The sequence below is a fragment of the Phoenix dactylifera genome, chromosome 3 (genome assembly GCF_051530095.1).
Source record: "Phoenix dactylifera cultivar Ajwa chromosome 3, Ajwa_hap1_PhDact_Kaust_v1.1, whole genome shotgun sequence".
Classification (NCBI taxonomy): domain Eukaryota; kingdom Viridiplantae; phylum Streptophyta; class Magnoliopsida; order Arecales; family Arecaceae; genus Phoenix; species Phoenix dactylifera.
In genome coordinates this window covers 7,369,279-7,383,482 of record NC_143192.1, presented here as the reverse complement: position 1 = coordinate 7,383,482, position 14,204 = coordinate 7,369,279, and the positions used below count along the sequence as shown (strand labels likewise).

The 14,204-nt window shown below is 42.1% G+C and overlaps 1 protein-coding gene and 1 pseudogene across 3 annotated transcripts; one reads left to right on the top strand and one right to left on the bottom strand.

The window, feature by feature from the left end:
- The first annotated feature begins 2,594 nt into the window (after window positions 1-2,594).
- LOC113462583 (protein PLASTID MOVEMENT IMPAIRED 1 pseudogene) lies at window positions 2,595-5,542 on the top strand (annotated as a pseudogene). The gene has a single exon (XR_015976085.1). The product of XR_015976085.1 is annotated as a protein PLASTID MOVEMENT IMPAIRED 1 pseudogene (transcript).
- On the bottom strand, window positions 4,770-11,754 carry LOC103704940 (pentatricopeptide repeat-containing protein At2g13600-like). Of its 2 annotated transcripts, XM_088717631.1 has the most exons (2): window positions 8,809-11,753; window positions 4,770-4,902 (listed from the first exon to the last, which is right to left on the bottom strand). In XM_088717631.1, exons 1-2 carry the CDS (start codon window positions 11,535-11,537, stop codon window positions 4,899-4,901), a joined length of 2,733 nt encoding a protein of 910 aa, XP_088573757.1. In that variant the 5' UTR covers window positions 11,538-11,753; the 3' UTR covers window positions 4,770-4,898. The 2 variants fall into 2 exon arrangements, with proteins under 2 accessions (XP_088573757.1, XP_008786691.4); XM_008788469.5 differs by lacking the exon at window positions 4,770-4,902 and having other exon boundaries at window positions 8,513-11,754.
- Window positions 11,755-14,204: the final 2,450 nt, after the last annotated feature.

Sequence of the window (14,204 nt, the reverse complement as noted above, 5' to 3'; positions counted from 1 at the left end):
GAGTTCCTTCAATTAAAAGACAAAATTGAGGCCCTCCTCTAACGAGGGCACCTTGGATGATATGTTAACAAACAATGAGGATGAGGAGATGTTGGTCGGGATAGATGAATCCTCGAGAGGTTACAACAATAAGATGCTAGTGTCGGAGGTACCCTAGGAAACATGTCGGAGTTCTACCGAAAGAAAAATCTGTAAAGCCGAGCGGAAATCTGAGGTTCTCCGCCGCCCTATACCAGGACTGAATATAGGGCGGCAGAGAACCCATTCAAATTAAAGAAAAAATTACTCCTCTAACCTCGCTCGGGACTACAAACCAACCGGTATCGAATACCATCCCCACCCCAGAGATGGCATTCAATACCTGTAACCCAGTAACCGAGGAAGCCGGCTGCAGCCGGGGTTCTCAAACGGCGAAGCCTTAGGGTGTGGGGTCCTCTCAAACGGCGAGGCCTTGTTTACTCCCTCCCTCAAGGTCGGTCGAGTTGGCATAGGGATAAAAGAAGATAAAGAGTACCACTTATCTTGTCCATTTTGAACTAATTAGATGGCTTGCAAGCAAATAATCGATGCATGTACTTCATATGACATGCTCTATGCATGTGGGTTGGTTTATGATCCCAAAGTTGGCCTAGATGGCTGGTCACCCGGACCTAGCATCGAAAAAGCTCCAGGTCTAAGTACTCATCAGCACTACATAATCCGATGCAACAAATTTAAGAGATAGCCTAACCTAACCATATCCCCACAAGTAGCCTATCCATTGGGTGCCTATAGCTTCCAAAAAAATAGGGAGCAATAGTATAGCTAGGATCTTTAGCAGTGTACAGGCTACAACATAAATTGTTGTGCAACCCTTGATGGTCACCATCAGAAGATGGACGGCGCATCATGTATATGATACGATACGCACCTGTGGACTATCTTGTTTGATAGTCGTCCGTTTTCTGATGGTGGCCGTCGAGAGCTACACAACACTCTATGGTGCGGTCTGTGCATCATAGAAAATCAGTGCTCACAGTAGTATGATTTTCTATCCTATTCAAGGGCACCATGGATGACCTATTGGATGCCTCTAGCAAGGGTTTCATTTATTCATCAAGAGTTGCTATATAACATGGAGTGATGCAGTCACCCATGCCAACGTGGCGCAAGAGAATTGGTACAACTCGGTTCGATTAGCTCAAAGAGTAACCAATCCAATGTCACCACGAGAAAGTAATGAAACAGTCGTTAGCATTTATTCTTTTAAAAGAGTCCTGCTTTACCACCAGCCGGTGTGAAAAGTTCGCCCAGAACCTCTCACGGCTAGGGCCGAACAAAGGACACGTTCAGTAGATGAAACCCATTCGCAGTGAATGGGGGCCAAGATTACACGGAAGCCTACCATATTAATTGCACTAATAACTCGTATCACATCCAGCTCTTCAATGCGGCAAGTTTTTTTTTTCTGAAAAAAAAAAAAAAGAAAAGAGGGGATGAGGAAGAACTCACCCGTGTAGCAACTTGAGCCTCCTGCCCTCTAAAAAATGTTCGATACGGATAAACAAGTTTTACTCATATTCTCTCCATCCGCAGGGGAGCTCCACCAACGTGGCAGCCCCTTCCATGTGTGAAGACGTCACACCAGCACCATTTAAGTACCGGCAGATCAGATGGCGACTTCACCGGACAAATCAGATGGAGGGCATCCGGTCTCCATATTTAATCGACGTCCACGCATTTCAAATCTGGGTCACTTCGATATAATTTTAGCTCCATTCCAACTGTGCTACCACCTTGGTGATAATGCCAAGTAGTTCATCTAGCTTCTGGGATGCCTTTCCGTGGTCCGCTAAATGCACCTGCTCTTCAATGCGGTAAGTACCCTCTATCCATTAAAAACACAGCACTTGGCATGTCTAGAGCCATTAATCGTCAAAACCAAATCAATGTACTTTGTCCAAACCTCAACGTACATCAGTGCCATTCAACAGGTACTCACCTCTCTTCTGCGTTCCACAACCACTCACTTCCCGCGCCGCTCCCAAGCAACTCAGTTAACGGTCTACTTTTCAAATGGAAGTCGGCAAATCTAAGCTTGCTTCCTTGACCACCCTTCCCGCCAAGAAGCGTAGCCAAGTTGCAAACATAACTGTCTTCCCTCTCCTTTTTGGTCTACCTTCAGGGTGAACAAGTACTATAGTCATCCAAATTTATTTTTAAATTCAAAATTATTTAAACATAAATAAAAATTTAAATATTAGGCTAATATCTATATTTATGAAAAATATTAATATTGACAGAAAACTACCTTGATAAATTTTTAAAAAATAAATAATTATATTAATATGCTATTAACTTAATCTATTATCTGCCTAATAATATTTTTGTTTCTATAGTTATAAAATTTAATTATTTAACTTATATTCATATTTATATCTATCTTTTTAATATTTAATTTCTATCCGGATTTATTTAAAATAGATATAAATATAAATTTTTATATTTGACAAAATTTTATCTATATTTATAAATAAAATAAGTATGGATAATACTGATTGGGTTGTGATTATATCTTTCTCATGAGACATGTGTTCCTGTCCAATATTAATGGAAGAGTGAGATGAACTACAGGCAAAAGAGACACCTACGCTCCTCTCTCCTCTTCCATACGTTTCACCCATCTCTCCAAACCCTGGACTTAAGCACTAACCCATGGCACCCTCTAAAAGACTAAAACATAAACCCTGCCAACTCTCGAAACCTATAGATCCCTCCGGCCTCCTCTACCAAATACGAACTCTCCACTTCCATTAATGGCGGGACGTTCAGAGAGAGGAGATTCCAGCTCTCAACTCCTCCAAGAACTCGAGACCCTGAGCCAATCTCTTCACCAATCGCAGGCTAGCCGCCGCCGGCGTACTACCTCCCTTGTTCTTCCTCGCTCTGCTTACTCCGCGACTGCGCCTGTGGATGGCCCCGGGATCACTGAGGGAACTGCTCGATCGGACCGGTACAGCCGCTCCTCTCGATACGTCTCCCTGTCCCCCTGGAGATCCCGCCCTAAACCTCAAACTGAAGCGGGCGGCGCCATAGATGCTGATGACCAGCACCACCACCCTCCATCCAAGTTTGAGCATAAGTCGAGGCCTGGTGATGGGGGGAGGAAGGGGATATGGAATTGGAAGCCCTTACGAGCCCTGTCGCATATCGGGATGCAGCGCTTGGCGTGCCTCTTCTCCGTTGAGGTCATCGCTGTCCATGGCCTCCCGGCATCCCTGAATGGCCTCCGCCTCTCGATTTCCGTCCGCAAGAAGGAGGCCAAGGATGGTGCAGTGCAGACGATGCCCTCGCCGGTGCTTCAGGGCTCCGCCGACTTTGATGAGACTCTGTTCGTCAAATGCCATCTATACTGCAGCGGCGGAGTGGGCACGGGGAAGCCACTCAAGTTTGAGCCCCGCCCGTTCCTCATCTCGATGCTGGCTATCGATGCTCCAGAGCTGGATTTTGGGAGGAACATGGTCGACTTAAGCTTAATGGTTCTGGACTCCATTGAAAAGAGCTTGGAAGGGGTTCGGGTGCGGCAGTGGGATACAAGCTTCAAGCTCTCTGGGAAGGCGAAAGGAGGAAAATTGGCTCTCAGGTTGGGATTTCAGATGATGGAAGATGGAGGAGTCGGGATCTACAGCCAGGCTGAGGCAGTGAGATCAAACAAGGGAAAGGATTCCTCTTACTCTGTTGCTCGGAAGCAAACAAGGTCTTCTTTCAGTGTCATAAGCCCGAGGGCAACAAGATCAGCAAAAGATTTGAAAGGACTCAACGAGACTCGTCCTCCGACTTCTATCCACAAGTCGGAGCCAGAGTCGACGATGCAAGATCTTGACCTCCCGGAGTTTGAAGTCATTGATATGGGGATTCAAATTCAGGGAGAAAGAGCAGAGCGAGATGAAGTGAAGTCAAAGGACACCGCAGAAGCGACATCAGCTTCGAGCGAGGTGGTGAAAGAGGTAATGCATGACCGGGATCGCCAGGTTAGCTTAACGGAGCTTGATTCGATTTCTCGACAGATCAAGGCCATCGAGTCGATGATGACTGGAGATGGAATCAATCCCCTGAACATGGCGCGAGGACACGAAACGCAGCAGTTGGATCACGGAGAGGAGACAGTGACAAGAGAGTTCCTCCAAATGCTTGAGTTGGAAGATGATGATGATGATGATGATGATGAGCATAAATATATCAAACCAGAGCATGTTGCTTCACTGAAGTCCGAAGCAGCTCAAGGTACTGGTGATGAAGCAAAGGTATTGCTTTCAGATCTTGGAAAGAGTCTGGGTCCAGTGGTTCAGACGAAGGATGGAGGCTATTTAGTATCTACGAATCCTTTCAATGTGGCAGTAGAAAGAAAAGAGATTCCAAAGCTTGTGATGCAGGTTTCAAGACCACACATCCTCCAGTATCAGAAATTGGGCAGCGGGTTTGAAGTGTTTCAGAGACTAGCTTCCATGGATCTGGAAGATTTGAGTTGCAAACTTTTCTCGCTGACTGCGATGGATGAACTGAGAGGCAAATCAGCCGAGCAAATAGCATTCGAAGGGATCGCATCGGCCATCATAAGTGGCAGGAACAAAGAAGGTGCAAGCTCCAGCGCAGCTAAATTGATAGCAGCTGTTAAGAAGATGGCAACAGCAATGAGTGAAGGCAGAAAGGAGAGGATGTCCACAGGAATTTGGTTTGTGAAAGAGGATCCAGTAACCATGGAGGAAATATTAGCCTTCTCACTGCAGAAAATGGAGGCTATGTCAGTGGAGGCTCTCAAAGTCCAGGCTGACATGGCTGAAGAAGAAGCTCCCTTTGAATTCTCCCCACATCTGGGAAAAGATGATCCGAACCACGATAACCTCTTGGATTCAGCCATTTCACCTGAGAATTGGGAAAAAGATTGCAGTTCAGACACTACCATGACAATGTTAGCGATCATTCAGCTGAGGAATCCATTAAGGAGCTTAGAAGCAGTGGGTGCTCCAATGATGGTTGTGGTGCAGGCAGAGAGAGTGGAGAAAGAAGGAGAAGATGAAGGTTGCAGGTTTAAAGTGACAAGTCTCCATCTTGGGGCTCTGAAGTTGCGGTCAGGAGGGATGAGGAGTGTTTGGGATGGGGAGAAGCAGAAGCTGACTGCAAAACAATGGTTAGTGGCTTATGGGCTTGGAAACGCAGGTAGGAAAACCAAAACTGTGCCAACGAAAAGAACACAGGATTTGCTATGGAGCTTATCCTCGCGAGTCATGGCGGATATGTGGCTCAAGCCTATGCGGAACCCAGATATAAAGATCAAAACCAATGGTAAATGAGCTGACCATAAATTGTTAGTATTCTGCAAGTAAAAAAATATTCACTTTCTTGGATTCAGCCTTGTGAGTCATTGTGGGACTGTAGTACTAGGAAATAGGATATAGAAGTGATGTATAATGAAGAATTACTGATGAAATATGGGGACTTGAGCTTATGATGACATTTTCCTTCCATTGATTTAATAAGAAGATTGATTTTTCAGTGATCTATATATATTTCCTCGTAATATCTGCCTAGATTTCTTAATGGACAAAAGGATTTTCTTCGAAAAATAAATTAAATATAAAAATGATCCCCACCCAAAAAAAAGAAGAAAAGAAAATGCATGCTTCACTCTAAGATGCCACTATGTATAATAGCAATATGAGTAAATAAATATAAAAAAATAACCTATTGACTATTGTGTGCAAATTTAATGGATGTTCTATTATAAGCAAAGAAATGGATCTGGATTAGATAGTATCCTAGTAAGTAGCAAGGCTAAAATATAAGAGTCAAAAGGGTATCGAATTGAATAAAGATATGAACCAATTCCTTTGCTAATGATTGTGCAATATCCATTTGTTTCTTCATGTTTAGAATCCCAATTATAACATTCCTATGCTAGAGAATTTATTAAGGCAACCAAAATTTTAATAATATGGACAATTTTAATGGTAAGATACCATGCTTTAATTTGATTTATAATTTAGTGGCATCTGAATTGTTTGGATTTGATGTGCATTTGCATTACGATGTGCAAATCAGATCAATGGTTTGGATTTGCAAAATCATAAGTTCTACAACATAGTCTATTTGACTAACTATATTGCTGCAATCAATTTTGTATCCACTTAGCAAGCAAGAGATCGCTAAAAACAACTTAGGTTGCATTCGACATCACTGTCACTTTTTTTAAAAAAAACAGAAAATTTTGTTTCCTTTTTTTTAGATTGCTAACAATTTAGTGGTCATTATTTTTTTTAACAATAAAACTAAAAAAAATGTCAAGCAAATAAGAATAAAGATGAAGGCAGCAGAGGAAGAGGCACTTGAGGATGCGCTTGGCCTTAGTGAAGCTAGCGACCATTGCATGGGGGCAAGCAAAGAAGGCACAGACTAGGGCAACAGAGGAGAAGGGAAGATAGTGGACGACACGAGTGATAAAGGTCTTAGAGGAGGTGTCAAAGAGGCAATGAGTGCTGAAGACAAGGATGCCAGCAATGGCAGAGGGGTGAACACGAAAAATGAGGAGGTCGGTGATAAGGATGCGTAGGGTGACGAAGAGGTGGCATTGAAGAAATAAAGGATGGTGCAATGGTGGGATCATGGATGGGTGAACGTTAGGGGATGGCGGAAGGAGTTGGAAAAGAAGTTGAATAGATAGATAAATTGGGGGAGTTAGGATTAGGGGTGACAAAATATGACCCAACCCACCAACTCGACCCGTGTTCGACCCGCCATAAACAAGTTTAGGTTTGGTCTAAATAGATCGGGTCGTAAACAGGTTAACCCGTCGTCCAAAGGGTCGTTTCGGTCGAGTGTCCTCAATTCAATCGGCGTTTAACCTGTTTATAATTGGGTCGGATACATATTTTAGATGTCTGACCCGTTTAATTCGTTTAACCCGTTCAGGGCCAACCCAAGCCCCAAAAAGCCCCCACTTACTGCTTACTCGAAACTCGGAACATGCTCGCCAATGGATTACAGCTTACGGGAGTAACAGATAAGACGTCTGTACTGTCCTCGTGTCGTCCATAGCCTCTGTGAGACTGTGATCGTCCTCCTGCCGTCCATAGCCGGATAGCCCATAGAACTATAGGCATAGCGCGTCTTCTCCATCTGTCATTCCACCATAGTAACCAGAGTCCAGCTGTCCATGGGTCTAGTCGTCTAGAGGACGGAGGAGTGAGGACCAGAGCGAGAGCGGCATTCTTCCTTCCTCTTCTATTTCAAACTTCAGTTCTTCTTTCCAACTTTCTGTTCCTTAGTTCTTCCTAGTTCCATCCTTCGCCCGTTCGCTGCGACGCCGTCCTTGGGCTTGGGTTCTTACTTCTCACTCCTCCCCGTCGGTAGACTCAGCACTCGGCTGAAGAGAGTGACAAGAGAGGCGACAGAAGTTCTCCTTCCAGGCTGGAGAGCGCCACACCCTGGTTTGTCCACCCCCCCCCTTCTCCCTCCTACTTTTATATTGCTTTCTCTCATCTTCTTCTGGTCTTCATCAATTGGATGTGTTTGCCCTCGATCGCTGGTGTGGCTTTTTTGTGTCAGGTTCCGTTGATAATAATTTGAAAGTTTTTGACTTTACTTTTTTTTAAAAAAAAATATGTTCTATGTGATGGATTAGATGGGTTTTGGTCGGCAGAATAATTTATTCATTGGGCCTCACGCTTGTGATTATTAATATATTTGATCCCAACAATTTTTGGGTTGTGAGGCCTTTCCTTTCTCCTATCCAAACATGTTACATGTTTATTAAACAGGTTAAACGGGTCGGATCGGATTACCTGTTTATTAAACATGATTGGTTCAGATTGTAATTTCTAACCTGTTGAATAAACAAGTCGAATTCATGTTTATAATTTTCTGACCCGACTTATTTATGTTCGACCCGATTGCCACCCCTAGTTAGGATGCATGTGGAAAGAAAGTCTAAAATGTCGCATTTTAAAGAAAATGAAAGTGAAAAATTTTTACTTTCACTTTTTCCAAAAATAATGAAAGTTACTTTTTTTTTTAAAAAAAAAAAAAACAAAGCAACCGGATTCCATTGTTCTCCTTAAATAAATAAAAAAACAAGAAAAAAATAATACCCAACATGGTCTTAGTTTTTGGGTTTTTATGGAATTTAAACATTGTAAATGATCATATCATTTTGAAGAAAGATCTATTACTAATTTTGCGAACAGCATTTGGACTCAAATGCCCAATGATATCAACAGCATTATTCTCTCTCTCTCTCTCACACACACACACACATACACGTGCACAACTTGACTGCTTGTAGAATCTTCATTTTGTTCCATAATTTAGCATGGAGATGTCAGATGCCTCTACTGAAAAATGCAGAGACTCTATAACAAGCTAGGAAATTCATCAGAGGATTCTGATATTTTTTGGGGTTCATATAAGCAAAAGAACATGATGAACCAAATCTTTGCTCAAAGGTGAAACAATGATGCGAATTTTTTATAACCAGCTATAAAGAATAACAAGATAAACGAACCTTGCCTATTACTTTCATATTAGTTATTTATGATAAAGAAATTGACTATAACAATCCCAACTTGTTAATTGTGATGGTACAATTTTTTCCCCAACTAAGGAAACAGTATGCCTCAGCAAAATCTCATATTTAGAAACCTAGATGGATCAGCAACATTTCAGTTAGATGATTATGCCTGACTGGACACAAAAAAATATCAGAATATTTATAAATCTCATATTTATAATTCTGATAGTCAACTTCAATCTTCATCTGAGTTTGACATTACTCACCAATAATCATGGCAAGAGCAAGATCCTCCTCTAAAATGGTGAAATCGGTTAGCATCCCTGACTACCAGCTCCCTCTCAGTTACCAATGAGATCAGCTTAATCACAGTATGACAATCAGAGCAGATACGGAGGTTCTTCATAACATGGATAGGCATCCATGCAGGCAAGCTGATTAGTCCAAAAGCCACAGCCAGCTTCTCGCTATGATGGCTTTGAGATCCTGAAGCAGCCACATTCACATATCCCACAGCTTCAATCTGGTTAATGAGCTCATCCAGCTTTTTCTGAATAACATCAATCTGCGGGTGACTTGCTTCATCTGCAGTAAACACATGTATCCTGTTCTTTACCTCGATCCAGCTACAGCCAGGATTTTTCTTTATCCCTCTTTCTCTCATGAGCTTTCTCACTCCTGCTGAGTCATCTGACTTCCCAGCATCAGCATATATCTTTGCTAGAAGAACATAACTTCCAGAATCCTTCAAATCCAACTCAAACAGATGTTTTACAGCAAGCTCTGCAAGTTCTGTGTTGCTGTGTATTTTGCAAGCTCCTAGCAAAGCTCCCCAAACTTCTGCACTTGGTTGGATTGGTATGTTATCTATAATATTTTTGGCTTCTTCTAGGAACCCAGCCCGGCCAAGAAGATCCACCATACAAGCAAAATGCTCCAAACCAGGAAATATATTATGAACTCTGGTCATGCAGTCAAAATAAAATCTCCCTTCTAGTACAAGTCCTGAGTGACTACAACCAGATAAAACTGCAACATAGCTTATATAATCAGGTCTCATACCATTATGTTGCATGTTCTGAAAAATATCTATTGCTTCCTTACCCTGGCCATGTTGTGCATATGCAGTGATCATGGAATTCCAAGAAATCAAATCTTTATCCACAATAGAATCAAATGTCTCTCGGCTTTCTGCAATCTTTCCACATTTGGAGTACATTGTGATTATGCTATTAGCCACTGTGGTGTCAGAAAATAGCCCCATTTTAACAGCATGGGCAACAATTTGGTTACCAAGTCTAACTGCTGCCACATCCGCAGAAGCTCTAAGCAAAGTCACAAGTGTAACCCAATCTGGTCTTACAACATTTTCTCGTAGCATTGTAATATACATCTTAAAGCCCTCTTCCTCAAAACCATGCTGTATGTAAGCTCCTAACATTGCATTCCAGGTGACCACATTGCTTATGATCATGTTATCGAAGAATTCACGAGCCTTGCTAATATTACCTATTTGAGAATATGCAGTGATCATGCTGGTCCATGATATTATATCTCTTAGAGGCATTGACTGGAAGACAGATTCTGCACTCTGAACACTTCCACACTTTGCGTACATTGTAACAAGAGCATTGGAAACAGGAACAGATGAACTATATCCAATCTTGAGTGAATGAGAGTGTAACTGCATACCACGATGTATATCCATCATACTACAAGCAGCACTTATTACAGTGGCCAGGGTAAATTGATCTGCAGCGATACGGACTGATCTCATTTGATGGAACAATCTCATAGCTTCTTCCACACATCCAGATTGAGCAAACCCAGCAATAAGTGCAGTCCATGACACAGTATTGCGGTCAGGTAAGGCATCAAAAGTTCTCCTCGCAACTTCCAAGTGGCCACATTTTGCATACATGTCAACCAGGGCACTGCCAACAAATAGATCAATGCTCTGCTGGGACCTAATAATTCGGGCATGAAGATGTTTACCCCATCCGAGATCAGGAATACTGGCACAAGCACTGAGAACACAAGTGTAAGTTGTAGAATTAAGTTCAAAGCCTTCAGAACACATCTCTATGATCATGGAAAGGGCTTCCCTGCCTCGCCCATGTTGAGACAATATGGAAATCATCGTGTTCCAGGAAACAACATCTCGTTCAGGCATCTTGCTAAACAGCTCAAGAGCACATTCTACACCACATGACTTCGAATAACCCAATAACATAGAGTTCCAACAAAAAAGATTCGGGCTTTCCAACTTTTTGAACACTTGGGCAGCTAGGTCAGTGGCTCCACACTTGATGTACATATCAATAATGGATCCTTCAACTTGTGGGTCTCTCTCAAAATCAAATTTTTTAACAAACCCATGCAGCTGAAGACTCAGCTCACGACATTGAAGGGCGCCACAAGCCTTCATAGCACAGGTCAAAGTAAACATATTCGGCTCACAATTTGGATATCGAACCATAGAAACAAACGCCTGTATAGTTTCTCTGAACTGCCCGTTTCTGAAGTAGCCCGACATCAACGAGTTCCACGACGCAGAGTCTCTCACGGGCATTTCATCGAACAACCGCACCGCTTCGCCCAAACGTCCGAACTTAGAGAGCCCATTGATCATCATATTCCAAGAGACGACATTCGGAGAGGAGATGCCTTCAAAGACACCGTAGGCATCGCCAATGGAGCCACAGTTGATGTACGTGTTCAAGAGATTGTTCTGGAGGAACAGGGACGACTCCAAGCCCATCGAGACGAGACGACCGTGGAGCATTCGGGCTTCGGAGATCGACCGGCAGGCTTTCATGGCGTCGAAGATCTCCTGGGTGAGTGCCATGTAGGGCTTCTCCAGGGGAGCAGCGGCGGAGGGAGAGGCCATGCAAGTTGTTCTCGCCGAGGCTTCGAGATGGGAGGAGAAGGAGAGGGGGAGGAGCTGGGGAAGAGAGGAGGGCTTCGAGCGGCAAGGCCATGAGAGCTTGACCATCCAAGATCGGAGAAGCTTGGGTCCTATGAGCTGATCTCATTCCACTTTGGGGATCTTCGGACTTCCAAATTCCCTTGGCTTGCAGAGGGTTTGGACTCGGAATGGCAACGGCGGAAAGGGCGAGCTGACGAGCGCTGCAGTCCTAAGTTCACCTGGAGGCGACAGGAACATCTAGGTTCCTCTTTGACTCTTCCAGCATCTAGGTACGCGATGGTATTGATGGCATCCCGAAAACCCCCATCTCCTTTTTTTTTTTTTTTTTTTCTTTTTTTTTTCTTTTTTTTTTATGATAAATTTTGAAGGTAGCATCTCAAAGAACAGTAGCAGATGCGGTGTAGTTTTTGTGATCAGAGACTATGACTCCATGCTGATTGCAGCTGAAAGTCAGCGTACCTTTGATGAGTCTGTCTCAGTGGCAGAGTTGCGAGCAGTATGGAAGGGCCTCGCTCAGGCCAGAGTGCACCTGGATGCTCGGCAGGTCCTACTTGACAGAGATTCGACTACAGTGGTCGACTGGATTCGGAGTGGGCATGTCAAGCTACATCTACACCTCTTGTTTATGATACCGCCATCTTATGAAGGAGCCGGACTCCTTCCGAGCCACGCATGTCTTTCGGGAAGTGAATTGTGTGACGGACTGGATTGCCTCATTCGCAACACACCACTCTGGAGCCGTCTTATGGGGGCTTTGGAGTGAATACAGGTAGCACTAGAGCGTGCTTTGCTTTGTGATTATTCTAGACGTTCTCGTGGTTTGTAGTGAGATGCAGGTACACCAAAAAGGTAAAAAAAAAAAAAAGGGGGGCGATACGAGATCGGGAAGCGGCTCAACTTGAGCATTGATTTGATACTAAAGCCGGGCGTGGAAGAATGGTTGGCCTTGCACTGTTGTTGATAATAGGAGTTAATTGTCTCCCGTAGCGAGTAGTTGTCTCACAATTCGTTTGAATCCATCTAGATGATTAAAAAAATAAAAACATATCAACCTTTTTTTTTCGATTTTAGAGGGTGGATTTCTTAATCCAATTTCTGAATAAAATGATTATTATTTAGTGGCATTTTATTTGAAGAAAATATCAGTTATTTGGAGGGTGGAGAGAGAGAGAGAGAGAGGTAAGAGGATTGTCCATCCTTGCCTCTCTCACCTCTTGTCACGCCTTCTACCCTCCAAATCATGATTTGAGGATACAACAACCATCGCATATTTACAGAGGTTTATTCCTACAAGCATGTCAGGCATTTTAGTTGTCAATGAATTAATGTAACATAGAATCACATAATTCAACTGTAAACAATGGTAACATCAGAACAACTAAACTATCAAACTGAAATATCATGTAATCATACCCACTACCCTAAGTTATAAACAAAGATCTATTTTCAAAATTTACTAGTCAAACTTTCAATATTGAAGTATTTATATGTAATTCAAGCTACATTTTGATATACACCACTTGTCAAAACCAAGCATACTAATTAACAAGACAACCTTGCCTATAATTACACTTCCCCAAAGTGTCAATACTTGCCCAATTTCTCGGTCCTTTGGTCTGAAAAACATAAGTGAAAATTATAAGCTTCACATATCAGTAAGCAACAAATCTACCTTATAGAATTGGATCAAGTAAAAGTTACATGATTCAGTTCGATTAAAACATAAAATCATAGTATATTTGCACAAGTAACTTCATGACAATTTGTTTCAATAATATTCACATAAATGATACATTTCATCCTTCCATTGATGTACACATAACAAGTCGATACTTGGAATTAGAATAAGATTGATTATCCAAGTCTCATGATCATACCATGCCTACATTCATATACTTGTACACATACCTATACTCGGATATCTAATTTCCAATTTTTGCTCTACAGTCAATAACTACGACTATACTTAAAGTTCGTAGCATAGGTCATGCCATGCTTATGCCTATGTCAGGGTCAACATGTTTGCAATACCGAGTTGAGCTAATAAGAAACTGGATCTGGTCTACTTACTTGACCTAGATGTAAAGAGTTGAAGCATGAAATAAAAAAAATAAAAAAAAAAAATCTTATTCGACTTGGAGTAGGCGACGAACTCCGCCTCCATCCCAATTTTCTAAGGGAGCTAAAAAATCTAGCCTCCATCAGTTATTTAAAGACTCCCACACTTTCTTTCGTCTTACCACCAACAGTTTTGCCGATCACCACCGCTAGACCATCGTTGGTTCCTTCTTTTTTTTCTCTTGACTTCCTACAGTCTTGACTCATGGTGGTCATCGAAGATTTCAGTTGAATGCTCGCCGAAGTCTTAGATTCTGAGAAAGAGTTTTGAAATTATTTGAATCTGTAGTTTGATTTTACTCTCAAGATAAGTAATATGACCTTTTTTTAAATTTATCATTAAATTATAAAATTATTATATTAATAAATTTGAATCATATTATTTATGATGCATAAATTTGATGAACAGTATCTTATTACCGAATATGCTTTATTTTAGAATATTATGATGATGCATGGTTGGAAATATTGAACTCGTTCTATTGATTTCGATGTCGCATGATTTTTTTATATTTTTGGTAAAGTGAGATATAAACTGCATGATTGTTTTGAACTCTCAACCTGATTATGCTAAAGGCCTCGCCAATGAAGGCTAATACATTAGCACTTGGTTTG